Source organism: Moschus berezovskii, chromosome 25 (genome assembly GCF_049115385.1).
Source record: "Moschus berezovskii isolate FMDL1 chromosome 25, NW_MosBer_1.0, whole genome shotgun sequence".
Classification (NCBI taxonomy): Eukaryota; Metazoa; Chordata; class Mammalia; order Artiodactyla; family Moschidae; genus Moschus; species Moschus berezovskii.
The window spans coordinates 44,113,170-44,135,567 of record NC_142484.1 but is presented as its reverse complement, the minus strand read 5'-3'; the positions used below and the strand labels follow the sequence as shown (position 1 = coordinate 44,135,567).

Genomic DNA, 22,398 nt, shown 5'->3' with positions numbered 1-22,398 from the left:
CTATCTTCCAGGAAATAACGGAGCACTTGGTATACAGTAGACACTCAGTAAGTGTTTGTTAACTTTGATATATACAAAGAATATGTACTCCCAGAATAGTAAAGGAGAATGGTTACAATAAAACAGTAATAATAGCTAAGATTATGAGCACCAAGTGGCAGTCACCATTGTTTCTATGGACCAACCAACTGAATCTCCACAACAATCTTGGAAACATATTTTCCTATTTTATTCACAATAAAATGGACAGTAGAGGTGTTAAGTAACCTTCCCAAGGCCTGACAGTGACTAAATATTAGAGCCAGGATCTGAACCAGGAAACTGCTTCAAGACACAACGCTTAATGCTCCTACACTACACTGTGCTATAATAAATTTCATCACTGCTTCGCAAGAGAGACTTGGTGTGAAAACAGCAACTACAAATGGCAAGACAGAAAAGGAAGGAATGCTAAAAGCTATGTAAAAAAATCCATGTAGGAAAACACTAATAGGTAAATGCTGTAATAATAATGGTAGTAATTATAAGACATATATGTAGCAGAATTTGCGGTTTTCTCTACTTACCCATCTTTGTGTAATATTGTTACACTATAATAGTATTGTACTTATAACAATAAAAGCATTTTTAAAGGCAGCAATGTAGGGAAAACACTGTGCCCAGTGTTTGCAGCACAAACTTAGCACAATGGATTCATCCGACACATATCAAACTAAATAGCACTGTTTAGTAGGTGTTTAAAATTCTTTCTCTAGAAGTCAGGACGGTGAAACGAAGCGGGGATACATCCTAGGATGAAACTGTAGGCACTGGTGACAGGAGATGATATCTTAAAGCTCTAACTTGACGACTGTAAAATACCCGCCCAACCATTTCTTACCAAATGATACTCCATGGCCTCTGCATGCTTGCTCATGTTTCCTGGATGAATTATAGATGCTCCTTGCATAGTTTTCCAAAGTTTTTGCATAATCTTGAATGTTGAAAGGAATGACTTTAGCGTCTGCAAGCTCATAAACCAATGCTCCTCGTAGCTGAGCCACGGCAAGCTGCTTTTTAAACGTGGGGTCATAAAACTTCTCTACCAACTCAAATGTCTCATAAATTGTATGGTATATTGGATAGCTGCTGTAAGTATCTGTTTTCTGGGAAAAAAAAAAGGTGGGGAGGGATCAAGTATAGAAAAATATTAAATATTCAAATTATATTATTTTATGGAATTATAAAACGATTCCATTAAGAAACATAACCATACGGTACCCTGAGTTTCATCACAATGAAGGAAAAAGTTAAGGCTGATTCACTAAGACTTCACCATGAAATGTTCACCAACTTAAAATTTTACCATTATTCACTTAATAATTCATATAATCTTCATTCAAAATACTGCTTCTTGAAAATTTTCCTCATTGCTTTGCTGACAATTAAGGAGTACATACTCAAATTGAATATCAGCACAGTTAGAAGTTATCTATAAACTGATTGAGAAAGAAAGGTTCTGTGCAGCTCGGTTATTGACAATAACTGGAGGGTTATTCAGTTGACGATTTAACCATGTGGGTCTGAACTGCAGGGGTTCACTTACACACAGAGTTTTTTTCAATAAATATGTACTACAGTACTGCTGCTGCTGCTGCTGCTAAGTTGCTTCAGTCGTGTCCAACTCTGTGAGACCCCACAGATGGCAGCCCACTAGGCTCCCCTGTCCCTGGGATTCTCCAGGCAAGAACACTGGAGTGGGTTGCCATTTCCTTCTCCAATGCATGAAAGTGAAAAGTGAAAGTGAGGTCGCTGAGTCGTGTCCGACTAAGTGACCCCATGGACTGCAGCCTACCAGGCTCCTCCATCCATGGGATTTTCTAGGCAAGAGTACTGGAGTGGCTTGCCATTGCCTTCTCCAGTACTACAGGATCCCAGATGCAAAGTTACATATGATTTTCAACTTCTCCAGGGGTTAACGCCCTTGTCTCCTGAGTTGTTTAAAGGTCAGCTGTACATTTAAGCCCTTTGCCTGCACTCCCAAGCAATGTATATCCACATGCCACCTAATCTTTGTTACAAAATTAAGGATTATCATTATAAACACTGTTACAGGGTGGTACTCCATGTCAATATTTTTGACTACCTAGATCTGCTTTTCTTAATGTTAGTTTACCTACCTGCTTCTTTGATATAAACCTATCATTCTTATTGCTTTTAATATCACTGAAAGGAACCCCTGTATCTATCTCCTTCCATTTATCTAACATTCTGCTTTTAATCTGCATTGTTTTAGAAACTAGATCTCTTTGTTCAGTATGATGACAGAGTATAAAAGTGAACAGGCTTTGAAAGATGGTAAAGTGCCTCTCTTTTCTTTTTTTAAAGGCAGCTTTAATGAGGTATAATTTAATAACATTCATCGCATTAAGTGTACAGTGTGGTGAGTTTTTGTTTTTGTCTTTTTTTAAAAGAAAATTTTTGGCTATGCCACATGGCATGTGGGATCTTTATTCCCCGACCAAGGATCTAACCTTTGCCCCCTGTAGGGGAAGCATGGAGTTTGAATGATGGGAATTCCCAAAAGTACATCTTTTATGAACGCAGTGTAATGAGTAGCAGTATACCGATTTATGCACTTATTTTGGGTTATTCTACAGCTGTTTTTGCTTACTTCCCTGTTCTTAGTTGTATTCTGGACAGTCAAATTTGGAAGAGATATGTATTCTAGACAAGCATGATGTTGGCATATGGCACTTATCGGAAAATCAGTAAAATCTTTGACAAACCTAAGGGTACTGATGTAATCTTCAGTATGACTTATGACGTAACTTATAACATAGACAAAAATGGTATAGGTTTGCATATCCCATATACTTGCATACCATCAATGTGCTGGAGAAGCAATGGGGCAGATCAGAAAAGAAGAATTCAATTTTCCAACAACACCTGCATCAGAAAAAGGATGCAAACCTCTTGGCAGTGATAACCAGCTAAGCACCTGGCACTACTCTGTCAAATACCACTTCACTGAATAACCCTGGCAGTGAACATTCACAAAATAATACAAATTATTTCTCAGTCTATCTACAGTGGGACCTGCAGTTTAGCTCTATCCCTGGCATCCTTCCCGGGCACATGTCCATTCAGTGCCCAGTGCTCAACCACTAAATGACAGAATTCCTAACAAAAAGAATGTGGATTAAGTGTTATGTATCCAAAATAAAGAAAATGGCTTACCTTATTCTTAGTGTAACGGACTCTTCCTGAAGCAATCCCAAGTCTCTGAAAATAAGCTTCAAAATCACTTCCAGATCCCAGCTTGCTGATTCTAGATGTAAAATATAACACACACACACGAAGAAATAAATGCAAAAATAAATAATATAAATAGATGGGACAATGAATTCTGTCCCAACAACTGCAAGGAACTGTATGGTACCTTTATTAAAATTAAAAAAGGTATACCACCCTCAAGAAAACTTTCCTATGAAGATACCCTGCAGTAGGAAATGGCAACCCACAACCAGTACTCTTGCCTGAAAAATCTCATTGTATAAATGAGAAGTAACAATTAATTCTTACATAAATTCTAAACTAACTACAGGTAAAGACATAACTTGGTGGTTGCTGATAATGCACCTTAATAAATTTAGAAAGAAATAATCCATCATTTTTTTTACTTCATCATTACCATTTGAAGTTATATTTATTAATATATTTAATACATATAATTCATGTGTTCAGCCATATCTGACTCTTTGTGACCCCATGAACTGTAGCTCGCCAGACTCTTCTGTCCATGGAATTTTCCAAGCAAGAATACTGGAGTGGGTTGCTGTTTCCTCCCCTAGGGGATCTTCCCAACTCAGAGATCAAACTTACATCTCTTGCGTCTCCTGCCTTGGCAGGGTGTGCTACCTGGGAAGCCCTTATTTAATACATATCTGAATGTAATTTTATACCAGAATGCAAACTAATACCTAATATTCTTTTACTAAATATTTGAAAAAACATTCTCAAATTGTTGAGACATCTGAGAATTGCATGTCTGGAGAAACAAGGAGCAAAGGGGAACTCAACTGATCCTGTGGTAGAAAAGGTGCATACAAGTGATTTACCTAGGCAAAGCTTTATTTTTTGACAAAGGGTCCTTTTCTAACCAGCTTTCATAAAGAGATTTACTCTCAAAACCATCATCAGGGCTGGAGATCTGAAAAGATAAGTCAAATATTCACAAAAGAGACAGAACAATTAAATTTTTGCCAATATTAAACCACATGTTATTTCACATCAACTTCTACCTTTATCTATATGAACATTTGTGTATTATACTCTTTATAGAAAAATATGCTTTTTCAAATGGCAGGGAAAAAAATCCCAGCCCATTTATAATCCCAGTACATTTATAATTTGTACTTGTTAGTAACTTGGCCATGTACTTAGGAGATTGTCCAAGATGATCAACAGTGAGGCCTCAGAACAGCAGACAGACATTAAAGAGCTGAGCTTGAAACTGTCAATGAGTCCTGGTTTTGCAGGGCAGGTGGGGTGAAAAGAGCAGTTAATTTCAGAAAGTCTGTGTTTAAACAATGCTGGAATGTAATGGGTTTTAATAAGCTACATGACCTCAGGTTTCTAGTTGGGAACTGTAAGAACTTGCGTAGGGATACACACATAAATATTTTTTATTACCCTCACTAAACATATACTTACAAACATATACTCTCCATTCCTTTCTCCACTCTAAGTATCACCGATTTAGAAAACAAGAGTTATTTACTGTCCATCAGAAAAAATTAAGACAGACCTACTATATACCTCTTTTGTCAGTTTATACACCAATTGATGAAGAAGGGGTGTGCAGTCAACTCTGAGAGTGTAATTGCCTGAAAAATACACAAGACACGAAGTATTTTAATACTTCCAAATGAAACTCCAGTCTATATTTAATTCTAACTTTATTTTCCAAGTACAAACAAGATACTATAAACTTCAAATTGAACACATCATTCCTAGAGAATTAAAAATAGGATGGAAACATGGAGAAGGAAATGGCAACCCACTCCAGTGTTCTTGCCTGGAGAATTCCATGGAGAGGAGACTGGTGGGCTACAGTCCATGGGGTTGCAAAGAGTAGGACACGACTGAGCGACTAACACTTTCACACTCAGGATGGAATTTCTAGCTCCAAGTCACGCTTGGGGAACTGCCTTGTTTTGCAGTGCTTTGTGTAAAAATAAAGACTATTATTTAAGACAACAACAACAACAAAAATAGGATGGAAATAATTCTTCAGGGCGAGAGAGGCGGCAGGACACACTTAGGACACTGGAGTTTGCTAAGGCGGCAGCTCCCACAGCAACAGTCAGAGTCAAACCCAGGCCCACAGCAGTGTAAGCATGGCATCCTAACCACTGGACCACCCCAGGGAAATCCCTCATTCATTTAATACAATAGTATACAGCAGACATTAGACCAGAGCATGTCAGTAGCTGGTAAGTGTGCTCTGACTAGGAATAATAATACAAAGCCTAGAGATACAAATGTCACACATTAGGGTCAAAAGGAAGTGTGTAGATTTTGCTCCCTTCAAATCTGTTTCATTACATTCAGGAAGTATTTCTATATAAAATATTCTGTAAAATATTTCTTCTGAAATATTTTAGCCCAATCCTTTTATTATCTCCACATGAAGAATGCAATGACTTACTAGAGGTTTTCTTTTCCTTTTCTTGGCACCTCAGGTAAATCAATGTTATTCAATACAAAATTTAACCGCCCTCTAAAATATCTCATATCTTCAAAACACAAAGTGTTTTTAATAAAAATATTCTTTTTTAAAAAAAACTTATTTTAAAGCCACGTAACAATGTTGTGATAGTTTCAGGTGGACAGCAAATTTGGCCAACCATACATATACATGTATCCATTCTCCCCCAAACTCCCCTCCCATCAAGGCTGCTAAGTACTAGTAATTCAAAATAGGCAAATAGTAAATATAAAGAAATTAGGATCAATAGTTTAGTTATGAATCATATTGATTCATTTGAATTATGATTTTCTCTCTAGTAAAATGGAAAATGAAGGTATTGAGGTACCTCATAGGAAGAGGATAACCTTGGTTTACAAACTGAATGTACAGACTTAAATGATGACATACTATTTAATAACAATCAAAAATGCAATTTACCTTCTATAGATGAATCTGAGTTGATATAAGCAATGCTTCGCTCCTGGAGTATTTTTACGTTCTCCTATAGTTGAAGCAAAGTTGTTACTTAATTCACAGCATGTTGTGGGAATATAGACAAAATAGATTAATTGGGTATAAGGGTAGTCTACAAACACCTTTATAAAACCCATGAATTTGACAATAATTTCTGAGAAAATGCTGTTAACTGGTTGGTTGACAACAGTGATACATTTAAAACAAGAAAAACATTATGATCTTTAGTTACTGTTTATAGCAATAGCAGTGAGCCCTGAGGCAAAAGCATTTTCAGAGTACAGTTCCTTGATGCCTTGTGAGTAAATAAAAGGCAATGCCAAAGAATGTTCAAACTATCGCACAATTGCACTCATCTCACACGCTAGTAAAGTCATGCTCAAAATTCTCCAAGTCAGGTTTCAACAATATGTGAACAGTGAACCTCCAGATGTTCAAGCTGGTTTTAGAAAAGGAAGAGGGACCAGAGATCAAATTGCCAACATCTGCTGGATCATCAAAAAAGCAAGAGCGTTCCAGAAAAACATCTATTTCTGCTTTATTGACTATGCCAAAGCCTTTGACTGTGTGGATCACAATAAACTGTGGAAAATTCTGAAAGAGATGGGAATACCAGACCACCTGACCTGCCGCTTGAGAAATCTGTATTCAGTCAGGAAGCAACAGTTAGAACTGGACATGGAACAGCAGACTGGTTCCAAATAGGAAAAGGAGTATGTCAAGGCTGTATATTGTCACCCTGCTTATTTAACTTATATGGAGAGTACATCATGAGGAACACTGGGCTGGATGAAGCATAAGCTGGAATCAAGATTGCTGGGAGAAATATCAATAACCTCAGATATGCAGATGACACCACCCTTATGGAAGAAAGTGAAGAGGAACTAAAGAGCCTCTTGATGAAAGTGAATGAGGAGAGTGAAAAAGTTGGCCTGAAGTTCAACATTCAGAAAACAAAGATCATGGCATCTGGTCCCATCACTTCATGGGGAATAAGTGGGGAAACAGTGGAAACAGTGGCTGACTTTATTTTTCTGGGCTCCAAAATCACTGCAGATGCTGATTGCAGCCATGAAATTAAAAGACACTTGCTCCTTGGAAGGAAAGTTATGACCAACCTAGATAGCATATTAAAAAGCACAGACATTACTCTGCCAACAAAGGTCCGTCTAGTCAAAGGTATGCTTTTTCCAGTGGTCATGTATGGATGTGAGAGTGGGACTATAAAGAAAGCTGAGCACCAAAGAATGATGTTTTTGAACTGTGGTGCTGGAGAAGACTCTTGAGAGTCCCTTGGACTGCAAGGAGATCCAACCAGTCCATCCTAAAGGAAATCAGTCCAGAATGATCATTGGAAGGACTGATGCTGAAGCTGAAGCTCCAATACTTTGGTTAAATGATGTGAAGAACTGACTCATTGGAAAAGACCCTGATGCTGGGAAAGATTGAAGGCAGGAGGAGAAGGGGATGACAGAGGATGAGATGGCTGGATGGCATCACCGACTCGATGGACATGAGTTTGAATAAACTCCGGGAGTTGGTGATGGACAGGGAGGCCTGGCGTGCGGTCCATGGGGTCACAAAGAGCCGGACACGACTGAGTGACTGATCTGAACTGAATCTCTAGCAATCATTACATACATAGAAGTGTGGGATCCACCGAAACTGGATATACCCATTTAAATTTATCATTTAAAGTGAGTAGTTGAAAATTTCTATTTATCTAAAACTTTTTTTAAGGTATGATGAAGAAAAAGAACAAAAAAAGCAGAGGATAGAGAAAAAAACCTAGAGGGAGAAAGGATGGACAACAGAACTAACGAGATATTCTCATCTCTCTCTCTCTTTCACACACTCACCCTGCAAGATAAAGCAGAGAAAGACTAGTGTCACACACATATGAGAATATGTTGAGAGACCTCTCTACTCTCTCTAGCTTGCTACCATATAAGAACATGTCACAATAAAAACATTTAAAGCTGTGAGTGGTTATTACAAAAATGAGGATTCTTGTGTCTGTAGCTGCCCACATAGGTCAGGTGACAGCTGACTCTGCTATAGATAAATAGAGTCAGAGTCCCCATTATAACAGACTTACAGTAGAAATAAAGAAGATTCCTAAACTATATTTAAGAAGGTAAGGATGCTGTTGAATGTGATCAAGAATCTGGCAGAAAACTATAAACAGTATCAAAACTGTCTTTTAACCCACATGTATTTAAATTAATGTAAGGCATATTATATCTTGGATTTATTTTATCTTCATTTTAAGCTGCTGAAATTATAGGAACAGAAATATATATTTATACATGCATGTATTCCTAAGAAATTATTCATCTAAAGTTAAGTCTATTCCAAAATGCATATTCACAATACCAGCGTAATAATTAAACTTTGCAATATAAATGGAACAAAGCACAAGTGATACAAGTAACTGTGTGTGTGATTTTACTTCCGTAATTATTTAATTCATATTATTTTAAAGTAAAGTAAGAGGAAAGAAGTCAGAAGGAAACAACAGATGGCAAGAAATACATGACATGCTTTAAAGCAATTCTATAAAATCTGGACTTATAAAATAGAGGATGGTGAGGAAAATTGTTTTCAGCACATTTGTCTTCTGAGCTTACCTTGCACATTTAAGAACTTAGAGTTACTGGACAGAGAGGCTAAGGGAAGAGGATGACAGAGGGAAGCCTAGGAGAGACACTTAAAGCATCAAGAGTCAGTGACAGAATTAATCATAGCTGAAGCAAAAAATAAGTCAATTTACAAAATTATCATCTTATACTCCACAATCAGGCACTTTCATGAATGGTAAAATAAACCCATGTTTACAATTATGTATCAAATCTATAAATGTGAAATTATAATATAGTCACCAAAATAGAACATCTCATGTTTTCTTAGATAGAAGAAATCCAAAGAAACTTCAAAAACTTGAAAATTAACTCCAAGGATCTGTATCAGTTTTCAGATCAGTTAATTCATTTGTCAGAAACATCCTGCTAGTTTTAACTACTTTCTGAACATATGGATTTTTGCAAAACAAATACAAACTAAAATATTTTGACAATAATAAATTTGTTCACAGTCCAGTAATAAAGAGGATATTCTGATTTGCCAATCTGCTATGAAAGTAAAAACCAACTCTAATTCCCAAATTCTCGAGTATTTATCAAAATTAAAACCATATTAGGTAATGGAACCTATTTGTGACTATCCTGCTGCTGCTGCTAAGTCACTTCAGTCGTGTCCGACTCTGTGCGACCCCATAGCTGGCAGCCCACCAGGCTCCCCCGTCCCTGGGATTCTCCAGGCAAGGGTACTGGAGTGGGTTGCGATTTCCTTCTCCGATGCAGGCATACATGCTAAGTCGCTTCAGTCATGAGACATAAATATTTGTTGCCTGTTGACCAAAAAAACAAGAAACTTTCTGTGTTATTTACCTCAGCCCATTCTGTAGAACCCAGAAGTCCAAATTCTTCTGCATCCCAGCTGGCAAAAATGATACTTCTTCTTGGTCTCCAGCCTGTAATCATTGTTAACACACATAACTAGGTATATCTGCCTAAAAGCAAAGGAAATTTCAGTTGGTCGCTTTTTGTCACCACCTACCACAGAAACACTACTTACCACTACTCAGCAGTTTCCCAAAACTCTGGGCAACTTCTTGCAAAGCAGCAGCCCCACTGGTTGGGTCAATGCCTCCAAATACCCAGGAGTCCCGATGACCTCCCAGAATAACATACCTGTCTGGGAAAAAAATGTGTTCAAAAGAACTTCAGCTTTGAATACATTTATAAAGAGTACAACTTATGTTTTTAAATTAAACTTCCTCTAACAAACGTACCACCAGGGTACGCGATGTTACACGTGGGGCTTGAGGGGAGCAGGGGTTGCATGTGAGCTCTCTGTGCCTAGTACTCAATTTTATTCTGAACCTAAAATGGCACTGAAAATAAAGCATATTAAAAATATCATGTTCTAATCAGAAAAAAAGGCTTCCTCTTGAGTTTCCCCTTAGAAATGAACACCATAAGGTACAGTTTCCTTTTAGAATTATACTTTTTTCTTCCAAAGTTAGTCATTTCACAACAGCCAGAAAAAAATTAACTGTGCACTAAAATCTTCTTGCAATCTTGTAAAGCCACACGTCTACAATAATCCATCAACTTACCAGGTTCCACAGATCCTCTGATAGTTCCGATTACATTGTAAATCCTTGTGATTTTATTGAAATTATAAACATGCATTCTAACCTTCCTAGAATTTCAAAGGGGACAAATTACTTCACATGGAGCATTATGTCTAACAGCTTTCTTCCACTGTTTTATTATAAGAAATCTCAAAAGTACAGAAAACTGTATAACAGCGCAATAACTTCCCAAATAACCACCACACAAACTCAAATAATTATAATATTGTTTAGCCATTTGCAAGTAAGTTGCAGATATCATGACATCTTACTCCTGTGTACTGAAGCATGCACATTAAATTCAAATTTTAAAAACCAAACATCAATATTTTATATTTTTCCTCCCTCATAGCTCTATTATTGATAGAGTTCAAAATATTCTATTATTAAACATACCTTATGTATTTATTCTAAAATTTTTAAATACATGCTATACAATTACAAAAATAAGGGAGAGAGCCTATTATCTATTAAAGGTCAAAGAAGCCTAATATTTTTATATATATTTATTCATTTGGCTGCACCGGATCTTAGTGGTGGCAAGTGAGATCTGATCGGGGCTGGACCCGGGCCCCCTGCATTGTGAGCTCAGAGTCTTAGCCACCGACCAGCAGGGAAGTTTCCAGAGAAGCTTATTTGTAATTTGTTTTATAGTAATATTAATTTCTGATATTCAGTTAACATTTTCCAAGATTATCAAAATGGTCCATCAGTATACTGTTAATGAGCTGATTGAGTGCTGCCTACAAGAAACATGATAAATTCTATCGTTAAATGGCAGTTTGAGAAACACCTCCTAAAGTGTATAAGACAGCTATGTGATGAAACTCTTCCAGGCCATCACTGTTGATTCTGATCTGGGCCTGCCTTTTAAATATTCATTCATCAACTGTAATTAACCAAATCAGAATTCACAGGAAAGTACAATCAAGATCAGAAAGTCAGAAAAAAATGCCATTCACATTTTATAAAGCCGAACTGACATGGGAAAATGTTGAGCCTCTTTATCAGAGGGGAATAAAAATTTTTAATCTATGGCAGGCTCATAGGAAGTGCACTGGGAACCCCAGAACTTTCTACTTTTTAGTTCATTTTTGAATGTAAGAACTAACAAGTCAAATCCTGTATATTGTTAAGTGTAGATTCTGGTGTTTCTCCCCCCAAAAGTACATTATGACTCTGAATGTGTATATAATTCATGAATAGTATTCAACTAAAAAGTGCCTTTAGGGGAAAACTAATCAATGGGTGTTGTTCTGCATTTTAAGACATTTGGTAAAAGATTTTATTTTTGCTTCTGAATGCTAAAAATTAATAGCAAAAAGCAAAAGTATTCTTTAGCATGTTTCTAAACATATGAGCCTAAGATCTATTAGCAAGAAACCCAACTTCACTGACATATGTAATAAAATGACGAAAATAAAAGAACGCTGTAACAATGAGGAATGAGAAGACAATCTAGTTTAATCTAAATGGAAAATAAACTATCTGCTCAGATTCTCAAAGAAGGTCATCTACATCTTTCATCTTTATATTTTTCTAGTTTTTAGTATCACTGACTCCAGAAGTACCTGAAAGAATTACCTAAAGAAGTACTGCTACGCTTTCCAGTGGGTCAGCGAGAACGTTGTGGGCTCTGCAAATGAAGTTCCTGAAATTCTGGACAACTTGGGAGATTGACTTTGGGGCATCTTCTGCTTTACCATTGACAGAAATGATTTCCAGAGGAATTTGATCTTCAATTTGGGATTCTATGCTGAGGGAATTTGACTTGCCACGAATCTGAATGACAATGACATCAGCCAGGGGTATAGCCACACAGACACAAGGAACCCCTGTGCTGTATCTGAACCTTCCAAAACCTAAGCCTCCAATCTGGGACCATCACAAGACCTGCCCTGGGGGCAATTTGACTCAGATGGGTCTTTTCTTTCCCCGCCTTGTAACAGGGAAGAACATGTCGTTATCTTATTATAAGTTAATCACTAAAGGGATGTTGCCTATAAGATTAAATGATACATAATGGCCCATAATGTCCTGCTATCACTTCAAATTCATTAAGTTCCAAATAAACTGAACTCAAGAATATAGACTCCAGAGGGCAGAGGTTTTTGCCTGTTTTGTACACTGCTGAATCCCCAGTGCCCAGAATGGTGCCAGGGTACAGTAAATGCTCAATAAGTATTTGTGAAAGGAATGAATATCCTCCTATATAGGGAAATACAGGAGAAATCTAAGAACAAACTCAGCTCACATATCAGAGTTACTTCTGCCTATCAAAGTCTTTGTTTGATAAGACTATTTTAAAACTCTACAGAGAAAGAATTTAACTTGTGGAAATCTGGTAATACAAATAATTCATGTTCACTGAAAGGCACAATTTCTCTCATAAACTTTCCTTTCCTAAGTGTGGAAGAAATCAGTTTTTCAGCTATTAAGCATACTCATTGCAGCATTCCTAAGGAGCTCATTTTTTCTTTGAATTCTCCTTTGAACCAGCTTTTAACTCCTTTCGGGTTCCCTTATTGCATTAAATAAAATTTTTATACAAATTCACTTTATATTTGTATGAGAATTATGGTTTTACTTAAAAAAAAATCATCCTTTATCATTTCTGGAAGTCCCACTGAGATGTACAATGGATTCTTCTTGGAGAGTCAAGAAAGGGCAGCTTAAACCCAGACGTGTCTTCCTTGACTCACAGATGTAAATTCCAAGCAGCAATAAAATTTTACTTTGGCTGAATCTCCGTATCTCCACCTTATTTTTTTCTACTGATTCTGTGTTTTGTTTATGCTTCTAGTTTGCTTACAGCAGATACGTTACACCACATTTGTGGAGGCAATGGTAAAGAATTTGGTTATCATTTGGTAATTTCTATAAGGTGATCAATACATTATTATTAAGATCTCTTAGATGAGGAATGACACAGAGTCTTGTTTTTAGCAATTATTTTTTTAAAAATTGTGTATTTGACCATTTTGAGTTCAAATCAAATAGGGATTTTTGCTCACATTGAAGATGGACAGCTTTTTGATATCTTCACCAGGGAAATGTTCTGTTTCTGAGCTTACTCTTGAACTGTGACTGTAGCTATGTGTTTATTGATTTCTCTGTGTGTATGTTTCTGTTTATAAATCAGAAAGGCCTATATCTTTCATTGTGTACCTCGAGAGAGTATTAATAATTAGATAATAAAGTCTCATATTAAAAGAAGTCCATTCTAACTGAGAGACAGATAAATAAGCACTTACATAAAAATATTTCTAAAATTACTATAAAATAAAACTGAACTCCTAATACTTTAAAGGGCTTCCCAGGTGGTGCTGGTGGGTGGGTGGGTGAAAGTCGCTCAGTTGTGTCCAACTCTTTGCAACCCCACGGACTGTATAGTCCATGGAATTCTCCAGGCCAGAATACTGGAGTGGGTAGAGTGATAAAGAATCTGTCTGCCAGTGTAGCAGATGCAAGAGACCCAGGTTCGATCCTTGCATTGGGAAGATCCCCTAGAGAAGGAAATGGCAACTCACTCCAGTATTCTTGCCTGGAAAAATCCCATGGAAAGAGGAGCCTGGCAGGATACAGTCTATGGGGTTGCAAAGAGTTGGACGTGGCTGAACACTTGTCAGCAGCAATAATTTAAAAGTTCTGAAATAAAACTTTTAACAGAAATTAAAAGACATTCTCAGAATACAAATTCATATTGTTAAGTAAATTTCTAGCAAACAAGACTGACTTAATAATTCTGTCTTAATAAAAACAGCCATATTTTCTGCAGTTCATCAGTTTTTAAGTTTTCCTTCCTCTCTACCTTTCAAGCAAATAGAAGTACTTAAAATTCTGATCATGCCATGATGTTCTACAACTCTGGACAAGCTGTTCTCTACCACTGACATTTCCTGCCTAACTTGATCCACTGGAAAACTTATTCCTTCTGTAAAATTAAGCTCAATGAAACATATTCTATGATCATGCCTCCTCAAAAGTGCTATCACGGATTGATAACAATAATAACTAAAATAAGTGTACTGAGCCTTATAACAGTTATGTGCATATCCATTTCAACTTCTTTAACCCACACACACAGGAAGTGATCAGTAAAAAGGCTGGAACCTGTCTCTCTTCTCTTTTACTCCTTCCCTTAAGTTAAGCTAGTGCTTCACATGCAGGGCATTTTGACAGCTATCTGAAGAGCTATTTAAAAATGTTAGGTAAAGAGGGAAGTTAAGGGACTCCCCTGGTGGTCCAGTGGCTAAGACTCTATGCTCCCAGTGCAGGGAGCCCCCAGCTCAGTCCCTGGCGAGGGACGATACCACATGCCGCAAGCAAGACCTGCCACAGCCAAATAACTACTTTAGGAAAAAAAAAGAGGAGAGTTAAAATGTTAAACCTGTAACTCAGATGTAGCATTTTTTGAGATGTAAAAAATAAATGTTGTGATATCCTTGTTGGAAGAAGAATTTAATACATCATTCCATAAGTAATTCTTTTGCTTAGTCACCCAGTCGTGTCCAACTCTTTGCAGACCTCTTGGACAGGAGGCTGCCAGCCTTCTGCGTCCATGGGGTTTTCCAGACATGAATACTGGAGTGGGTTGCCATTTCCTTCTCCAGGGGATCTTCCTGACCAAGGGACTGAACACAGGTCTCCTGCATTGCCATCTGAGGCACCAGGGAAGCTCTGCTGCTGCTACTGCTGCTGCTGCTGAGTCACTTCAGTCGTGTCCGACTCTGTGTGACCCCATAGACGGAAGCCCACCAGGCTCCCCCGTCCCTGGGATTCTCCAGGCAAGAACACTGGAGTGGGTTGCCATTTCCTTCTCCAGTGTGTGAAAGTGAAAAGTGAAAGTGAAGTTGCTCAGTCGTGTCCGACCCTTAGCGACCCCATGGACTGCAGCCTACCAGGCTCCTCCATCCATGGGATTTTCTAGGCAATAGTACTGGAGTAGCTTGCCATTGCCTTCTCCAGGGGATCTTCCCAACCAAGGGATTGAAACCAGGTCTCCTGCATTGCCATCTGAGGCACCAGGGAAGCTCTAAGTACTTCTAAATGATAATCATTCACTATGAAAAATGAGAAAAAAAAGATAAGCAAAACAAAACTGGCAGAACACTTATCTTGACATTTTTCCATTAAATATGTAAACTTTTTCTAGGATACTAAAGTAACGTAAAACTACCTGAAAGAATCGTGTCCTATAAAGCCAGGCCCAATGTTGTAACTCACGTTAAGACCTCCCTTCCAGCTCTCATCTGGTGAAGCAACTCCTCCCAAATAGCTGTCAAGAGAAAATGAAAATGACAGAAAAAAAGGCTGAGCATCACAATTTCTAAAAGAAATCACAAAGTAAGCTGATGAGGTTTTATTCAGACATTTTAACAAATATATATTGAGGATTTACTAAGTGCTGGGAACTGTAAATTTCCCTCCCTTGCAGAGCTTACATCCTAGCAAGAGAACCATTACTGAAATACATAAGTAAAATGTTTATATGCTAGTGGTAAGAGCTAAGGAGAGGAATTCCATGGCGGTCCAGGGGTTAGGAGTCGGCCTTTCACTGCCTGGGCCTGGGTTCAAGCCCTGGTTGAGGAACTAAGATCCCATGTGCTTCACAGCACAGCTTCCCACCAAAAAAAGGGCTAAGGAAAAATCAACCAAAATAGTGAGGGGAAATGGGAAACATCAGTGCATCAGCATCTCTGCTTTAATTATTTACATAGGGAAGCATTAGGTTCAAGAAATACTAAACATATGAAATTAAGGAGGAGAAGAAATTAATTTCTAGAAAAGCTGCTGGTTACATAGTAAAAAAGCAATTATTGAATTGCATTTGCACATTAAACAAAAAATAGACATTAGGAAATCTGAAAAGGAACCAACAGCTCCACAGTACAGTATAGCAAACACTGACTGAATGTTTTTCATATGATATTTACATAATGGTTTCATCTACATATAATAACTCTATCAGGCAGAAACTAGTTCCATCTTTATTTCAGAGAAGGAACCTAAATCGGAGAAAGACTGGGTAACTGGTGTAAGTTGACACATCCAGTGAGTTGTGGGTATCACCACATTTTTGAAATGCAGGTCAAATACAAATACCTAAGATAACCTAACTACTTGAAAAATCTCAAGTCAATATTTTTATCTTTGGACATAGTTTTTCCTTTTGAGACTTTCATTTGTAGCAAATACAGGAATGTTTTCTTATTATTTCTTAGTTATTAAACTGCTCTTTCCTTATGGAGAAAAAGATGTGTTCTATATTTCCTACTTCAGGAGTCAATTCTGATACCAGACTTCACTTATAACATAGGTAGGTTTTAGAAGAGAAAGTAGATATTTAGTGTAATGTATCTTATTCTCAAATACAACTAGAAAACTATACCGTAATAATATTTCTGCATCATTATATCCAATGGGATGTACAGGGATTTGGGGAATTCCCACTCCATCTTCAACATCAAGTCTGAAGGTATACTCTGCAGAAATCAATTGCATAAGAGGAAAACAATTGAAGAATCGAGCAAAGGGTATAAAAGAATTCCTGTTATTACTAATGCAGATTTGCTATATGTTTGATATTATATCCAAAATTTTAAAGTTCCCCAAAGTGACAGCTTTATCCAATATGGTCTATTTAAATTTGATAGTAAAAAGTTAAATCATTTACATTTTAATGTAAAATCAATTATAGGGATTACAGATTCCTATGTTTGCTTTGACATTTCATGCAATTCTCTTGAATTGTCCAAGAATATTTTATTTCCTTAAGGATATCTTGAATCCTTTTTAGAGAAGCTGCTGCTGCGCTAAAGTTAAGTAAATACCTGGAAAATGTATCCCAGATTCTGAAACTAGAAAGAACTGTAAAAAAAGAACTGAAGGGAATGCAAAATGCTGGGCTGGATGAAGCACAAGCTGGAATCAAGATTGCTGGGAGAAATATCAATAACCTCAGATATGCAGATAACACCACCCTTATGGCAGAAATGAAGAGGAACTAAAGAGCCTCTTGATGAAAGTGAAAGAGCAGAGTCAAAAAGTTGGCTTAAAGCTCAACATTCAGAAAACTAAGATCATGGCATCTGGTCCCATCACTTCATGGCAAATAGATGTGGAAACAGTGTAAAGTGTCAGACTTTATTTTTGGGGTCTTCAAAATCACTGCAGATGGTGACTGAAGCCATGAAATTAAAAGACACTTGCTCCTTTGAAGAAAAACTATGAACAATCTAGACAGCATATTAAAAAGCAGAGACATTACTTTGTCAACAAAGGTACATCTAGTCAAAGCTATGGTTTTTCTGGTAGTCAAGTATGGATGTGAGAGTTGGATTATAAAGAAAGCTGAGCACCGAAGAATTGATGCTTTTGAATTGTGGCTTTGGAGAAGACTCTTGAGAGTCCCTTGGACTGCAAGGAGATCCAACCAGTCCATCCTAAAGGAAATCAGTCCTGAATATTCATTGGAAGGACTGTTGCTGAAGCTGAAGCTCCAATACTTTGGCCACCTGATGTGAAGAACTGACTCACTGAGAAAGATCCTGATGCTGGGAACGACTGACGGCAGAAGGAGAAGGGAAGGACAGAGGATGAGATGGTTGGATGGCATCACCTACTTGACGGACAAGAGTTTGAGTAAATCCGGGACTGATGATGGACAGGGAAACCTGGTATGCTACAGTCCATGGGATCGCAAAGAGTCAGACATGACTGAGTGACTGAACTAAGTGGTATTGGGAATAAGTGAAAATTTCTTACTCAAATAATAACAATATTCTCCTTAAAGGAAGATGAAAAGTATTGTCAGGCTTAAATTCTAATTGGGACTTGTGGTTTCAGCCAAAATAGAGTTTTCTAGAGCATTAAAACAACTATCTTAGAAAAGAGAGAGGTTTCAAACAAGTTACATCAGATTCCACTTTAAGAAACTGAAAAAATAAGAGCAAAGGAAGCAAAAATGAGGAGAAAGGATATATCCTACTAAAGACCAGGGCAGAAATGTTAGAAATAGAAAAGAGACAAATGATAGAAATTATCAACGAAATCCAAAGCTGGTTCTCTGAGTGGATTAACAAAATTGATAAATCCCTTGCAAGACAAATCAAGAAAAGATATATAAACCATCAATATCAGAAATAAAGAGGAGAATAGCACTCCAGGACCTGCAGAAAAGAAAGAAAGAGAGAGAAGAAAGGAAGAACATTACAAACAAGTATATGCCCATAAATTTAACAACTTAGATGAAATGGACAAAATCCTAAACTATCAAATCTCGCTCAATATTAAATATATAACGTAAACAGCCATATCCCTACAGAAGAAATTTAATTTGCAGTTAAAAACACTCCTACCAACAAAATGCCAGGCCCACATCGATTCACTGAAGGATTCTACATCATGCCACGTCACGCTCAGTCGCTCAGTCACATCTGACTCTTTGCAACCCCATGGACTATAGCGCACCAGGCTTCTCTCTCCACGGGATTCTCCAGGCAAGAATACTGGAGTGGGTTGCCTCTCCTCCTCCAAGGGATCTTCCCGACCCAGGAAGCAAACCTGCCTCTCTGGTGTCTCCTGCATTGGTAGGTGGATTCTTGACTACTGAGCCACATTTACAGACAAAATCAAACCCATTCTACATAAACACTTGCATAAAAATGAAGAAGATGAAGTAATTTTTAATTTATTCCATGAAGTCAATGTTACTTTTACCAAAATGAGACAGAGATACTGCAAGAAAGTAAATTGATAGGACAATATCTGCTATTGTTAAAGACAGTTTCTTAGCAAAATTTTTAGCACAAATCCAGTAATATACCACTATTGCATTAAAGAATAATACAATGAGGACTTCCCTGGTGGTCCCGCGGTTAAAAATCCACCTGCCAGTGCAGCAACATGGGCTCAGTGCCTGGTCCAGGAGGATCGCACATGCTGCAATTACACCCGTGTCACAACTACTGAGCCCGAGTGCCGCACCCGCTAAACCACGTGTGCCTAGAGTCTGAGCTCTGCAACGAGAAGTCGCTGCAATGTGAAGCTTGTGCACTGCAGCGTGAGAGCAGGCCCCGCTCACTGCAACTAGAGAAAGCCTGCACACAGCCATGAAGACTCAGCGCAGTCATAAATAATTTTTTTTAAAAAAAGAATGTTCCGTTAGAGTTTACCCCAGGTTGTTTCGGTTTAACACTCAAAAATCAATCTGGGGAATTTCCTGGTAGCCTAGTGGTTAGGCTTCTGTCTTTACAACCATGGCCTGCCTTCAATACCTTATTTAAGAACATCCAACAAGCTGCACAGGGTGCACTCCCCCCAAATTAATATGTATAATTGAAAAAATAAATAAGAACAATTTAAGATTATTTCATTAGGTACAGTAAAATAATTTGATAAAATTCAGCACACATTGCTAGTCAAATGAGATAAATGTGCTAAGATAAAAATTCATAGCACTTTAAGATAGAAGTAAACTTCCTCAATCTGATAAAAAGGAATCTATAAAATCTGGGGGAAAAAAAACCCTATAGCTAAGATCCTACTCAACAGAGAAAGACAGGGACAGTCTTTGGGGCAGGAACATGGCAGGGATATCTGCTCTAACAACTTTTTATAGCAATGTTCTAGAAGTACCAGATACTACAATAAGAAAAGAAAAAGAAAAGACATCCAGAATAGAAACAAAGAAATAAAAACTCTCTTTATGGGCATATGACATGATCACCTATGCAAAAGCTGATGGAATCCACAAAAACCTAGCAGAACTAATTACTGATAAGTTTATAGAATACAAGATCAATACACAAGATCAGTATGTTTCCTGTAGAAACAACATTTCCATTTACTAACAATAGCCAACTGGAAACTGAAATTTAAAATGTAATTTTAAAAAGAATAACACTATGAAATTATTATGGATAAATGTGAAAAAAGATACACATGGTCTGTACAGTGAAACAACAAATGCGCTGAAAGTTACACATACCTAAGTAAATCGAGAGCTGTACCATGTTTATGGGTCAGAAGATTCCATATTTTAAAACATCAATTTTCCCAAAACTGACCTATAGGTTTAATTCAACCTCAGTCAATCTCCCAGGAGACTTTTTGGTAGAAATTGATAAGCCAGTTCTAAAATTCACATGGGAAGGAACCAGAATAGCTACCAAAACTTTGAAAAAGAATTGTAACTTGGAGACTTTCATATCGATTAGAATGTAAAGTTAAAAAGATCAACCATACTAAGCCGCTGACACTCACACACTGCTGCTAGAATGCAAAATGGTACAACCACTTTGGAAAACAATTTGAAAATCATCTATCATGTTATCCAGCCACGCCATTTCATTTACTCAAGAGAGACAAAAGTATATATACATAAAAAGACCTGCATACAACTGTTCATAGCAGTTTTATGTGTAATATCTCCAAAACTTAAAGCAATCTAAATTCCCAAGAATAAGTTAACGAATAAACAAACTACAGAGTACCCATTCAATGGAATACCATTCAACAGCCACGACAAAAAGAAATGAAATATTGACACAGACATCAACATAGCTGAAGCTCAAAATAATTATACTAGACAGAAAGCAAATCAGTGATTCCTAGGGACTGGCAGGGAGGGAGTGGGGTTGAGAGGAAGGTATCACAAAAAGATGTGATTAAACTTTTCGGGGTAATGGACACGTTCATTATCTTGATTGTGGATATGGTTACACAAATGTGAAAATCTTTCACACTTTACATATTAAATCACACAAAACAACATATTGGTATTTTCAAAAATAGAAATACGTGATCTATAGAAAAAGAAAATCATTACCCAGTTCAGAAATCCTAAGTTCTAGTTTGGTAAGAATATTACTCTGGACATGTGTTCTTCAACCTCTACTAAAGGCAGAAGAGAACTGAACTGTCTACTCCCCCTCCCCACGTCCACACCTTGTGGAAACTTAAAGCTGAAATAATAAAAGGGAAATTCTTTTAAATTCCTAGCAGTAGCAATCCAAAATACAATTGTGCACAATTTTAATGGTATTCTACATATGCTCAACTTTTATGCCTTCTGTAAGGACAATAATATTTTTGCAAAAATGAGTGGGCCATAACAGACTCATCTGTTACCTTTAGCTGGATAGCCTGGAGTGAGGGGGTCACCAGCCCCATTCAGATTTAACACATTCCCTCTTTGGGCTGCAGTTCCAGGAAGGTTCCACCCTTTGGGATATGGCTGTACCCCAGGAGCAGAGTAGTCAACTGGATCTGAGTACAAGATGATTCCCTTGGCTCCTGCCAACATGGCATTTTTAACCTGCAGGGGCAATAAGCAATCCATAATGTAGAAATGGCAAAAGACTGACTTACCCATGTAGGATAAAACCAATTTAATAACATAAGGAAACTTACACACTGTTTCATTATCACACTGATAACAATCAGTTCTTTTTGGCTTGAATATGATTTCTGCCTAGGCAGACTTAACAACTCGCATTTATTCAATATAACTCCAAACAAGTTATTACCTTTTCTGTGAAGCATTCCTATTATACCTAAAACTGCAAAATTAATGTCTCTTTTCTATACATCTTCTATATTTTGCATATGATTATATTACAAGATGGATCAAAGCATTGTAAAATAATTTTTAAACATCTTTCTTCCCTACTACTATTTTTGAGAACAAGGACCTTGTCTAACTCACTTTAACTATCTACCCCTCTGTGTTTGGGGCTTCCCAGGTGGCTCAATGATAAAGAATCTGCCTGCAATGGAGGCAACGCAGGAGATGTGGGTTCTATTCCCAGATAGGGAAGATCCCCTGGAGGAGAGCATGGCAATCCACTCCAGTATTCTTGCCTGGAAACTCCCATGGACAGAGAAGCTTGGTGGGCCACAGTCCATTGGATCACAAAGAGTTGGACATGACTGAGGTGACTGAGCACGCACACTCTCCAACATTTAGAACACCATAGACTTAAGATGA

General features: G+C 37.5%; 1 protein-coding gene across 2 annotated transcripts in view; it reads right to left on the bottom strand.

The window, feature by feature from the left end:
- NAALAD2 (N-acetylated alpha-linked acidic dipeptidase 2) overlaps window positions 1-22,398 on the bottom strand; it is a 48,824-nt gene that overhangs the window by 10,865 nt on the left and 15,561 nt on the right. For both annotated transcript variants that reach the window (XM_055416185.2, XM_055416186.2), the window contains exons 6-16: window positions 21,540-21,726; window positions 16,798-16,891; window positions 15,586-15,684; window positions 10,389-10,474; window positions 9,845-9,964; window positions 9,658-9,740; window positions 6,173-6,236; window positions 4,801-4,868; window positions 4,101-4,192; window positions 3,220-3,310; window positions 881-1,145 (exon numbers count right to left, since the gene is read on the bottom strand). In XM_055416185.2, coding sequence (XP_055272160.1) covers window positions 881-1,145; window positions 3,220-3,310; window positions 4,101-4,192; window positions 4,801-4,868; window positions 6,173-6,236; window positions 9,658-9,740; window positions 9,845-9,964; window positions 10,389-10,474; window positions 15,586-15,684; window positions 16,798-16,891; window positions 21,540-21,726 — 1,249 coding nt within the window. The remainder of the gene's footprint in view (window positions 1-880; window positions 1,146-3,219; window positions 3,311-4,100; window positions 4,193-4,800; window positions 4,869-6,172; window positions 6,237-9,657; window positions 9,741-9,844; window positions 9,965-10,388; window positions 10,475-15,585; window positions 15,685-16,797; window positions 16,892-21,539; window positions 21,727-22,398) is intronic.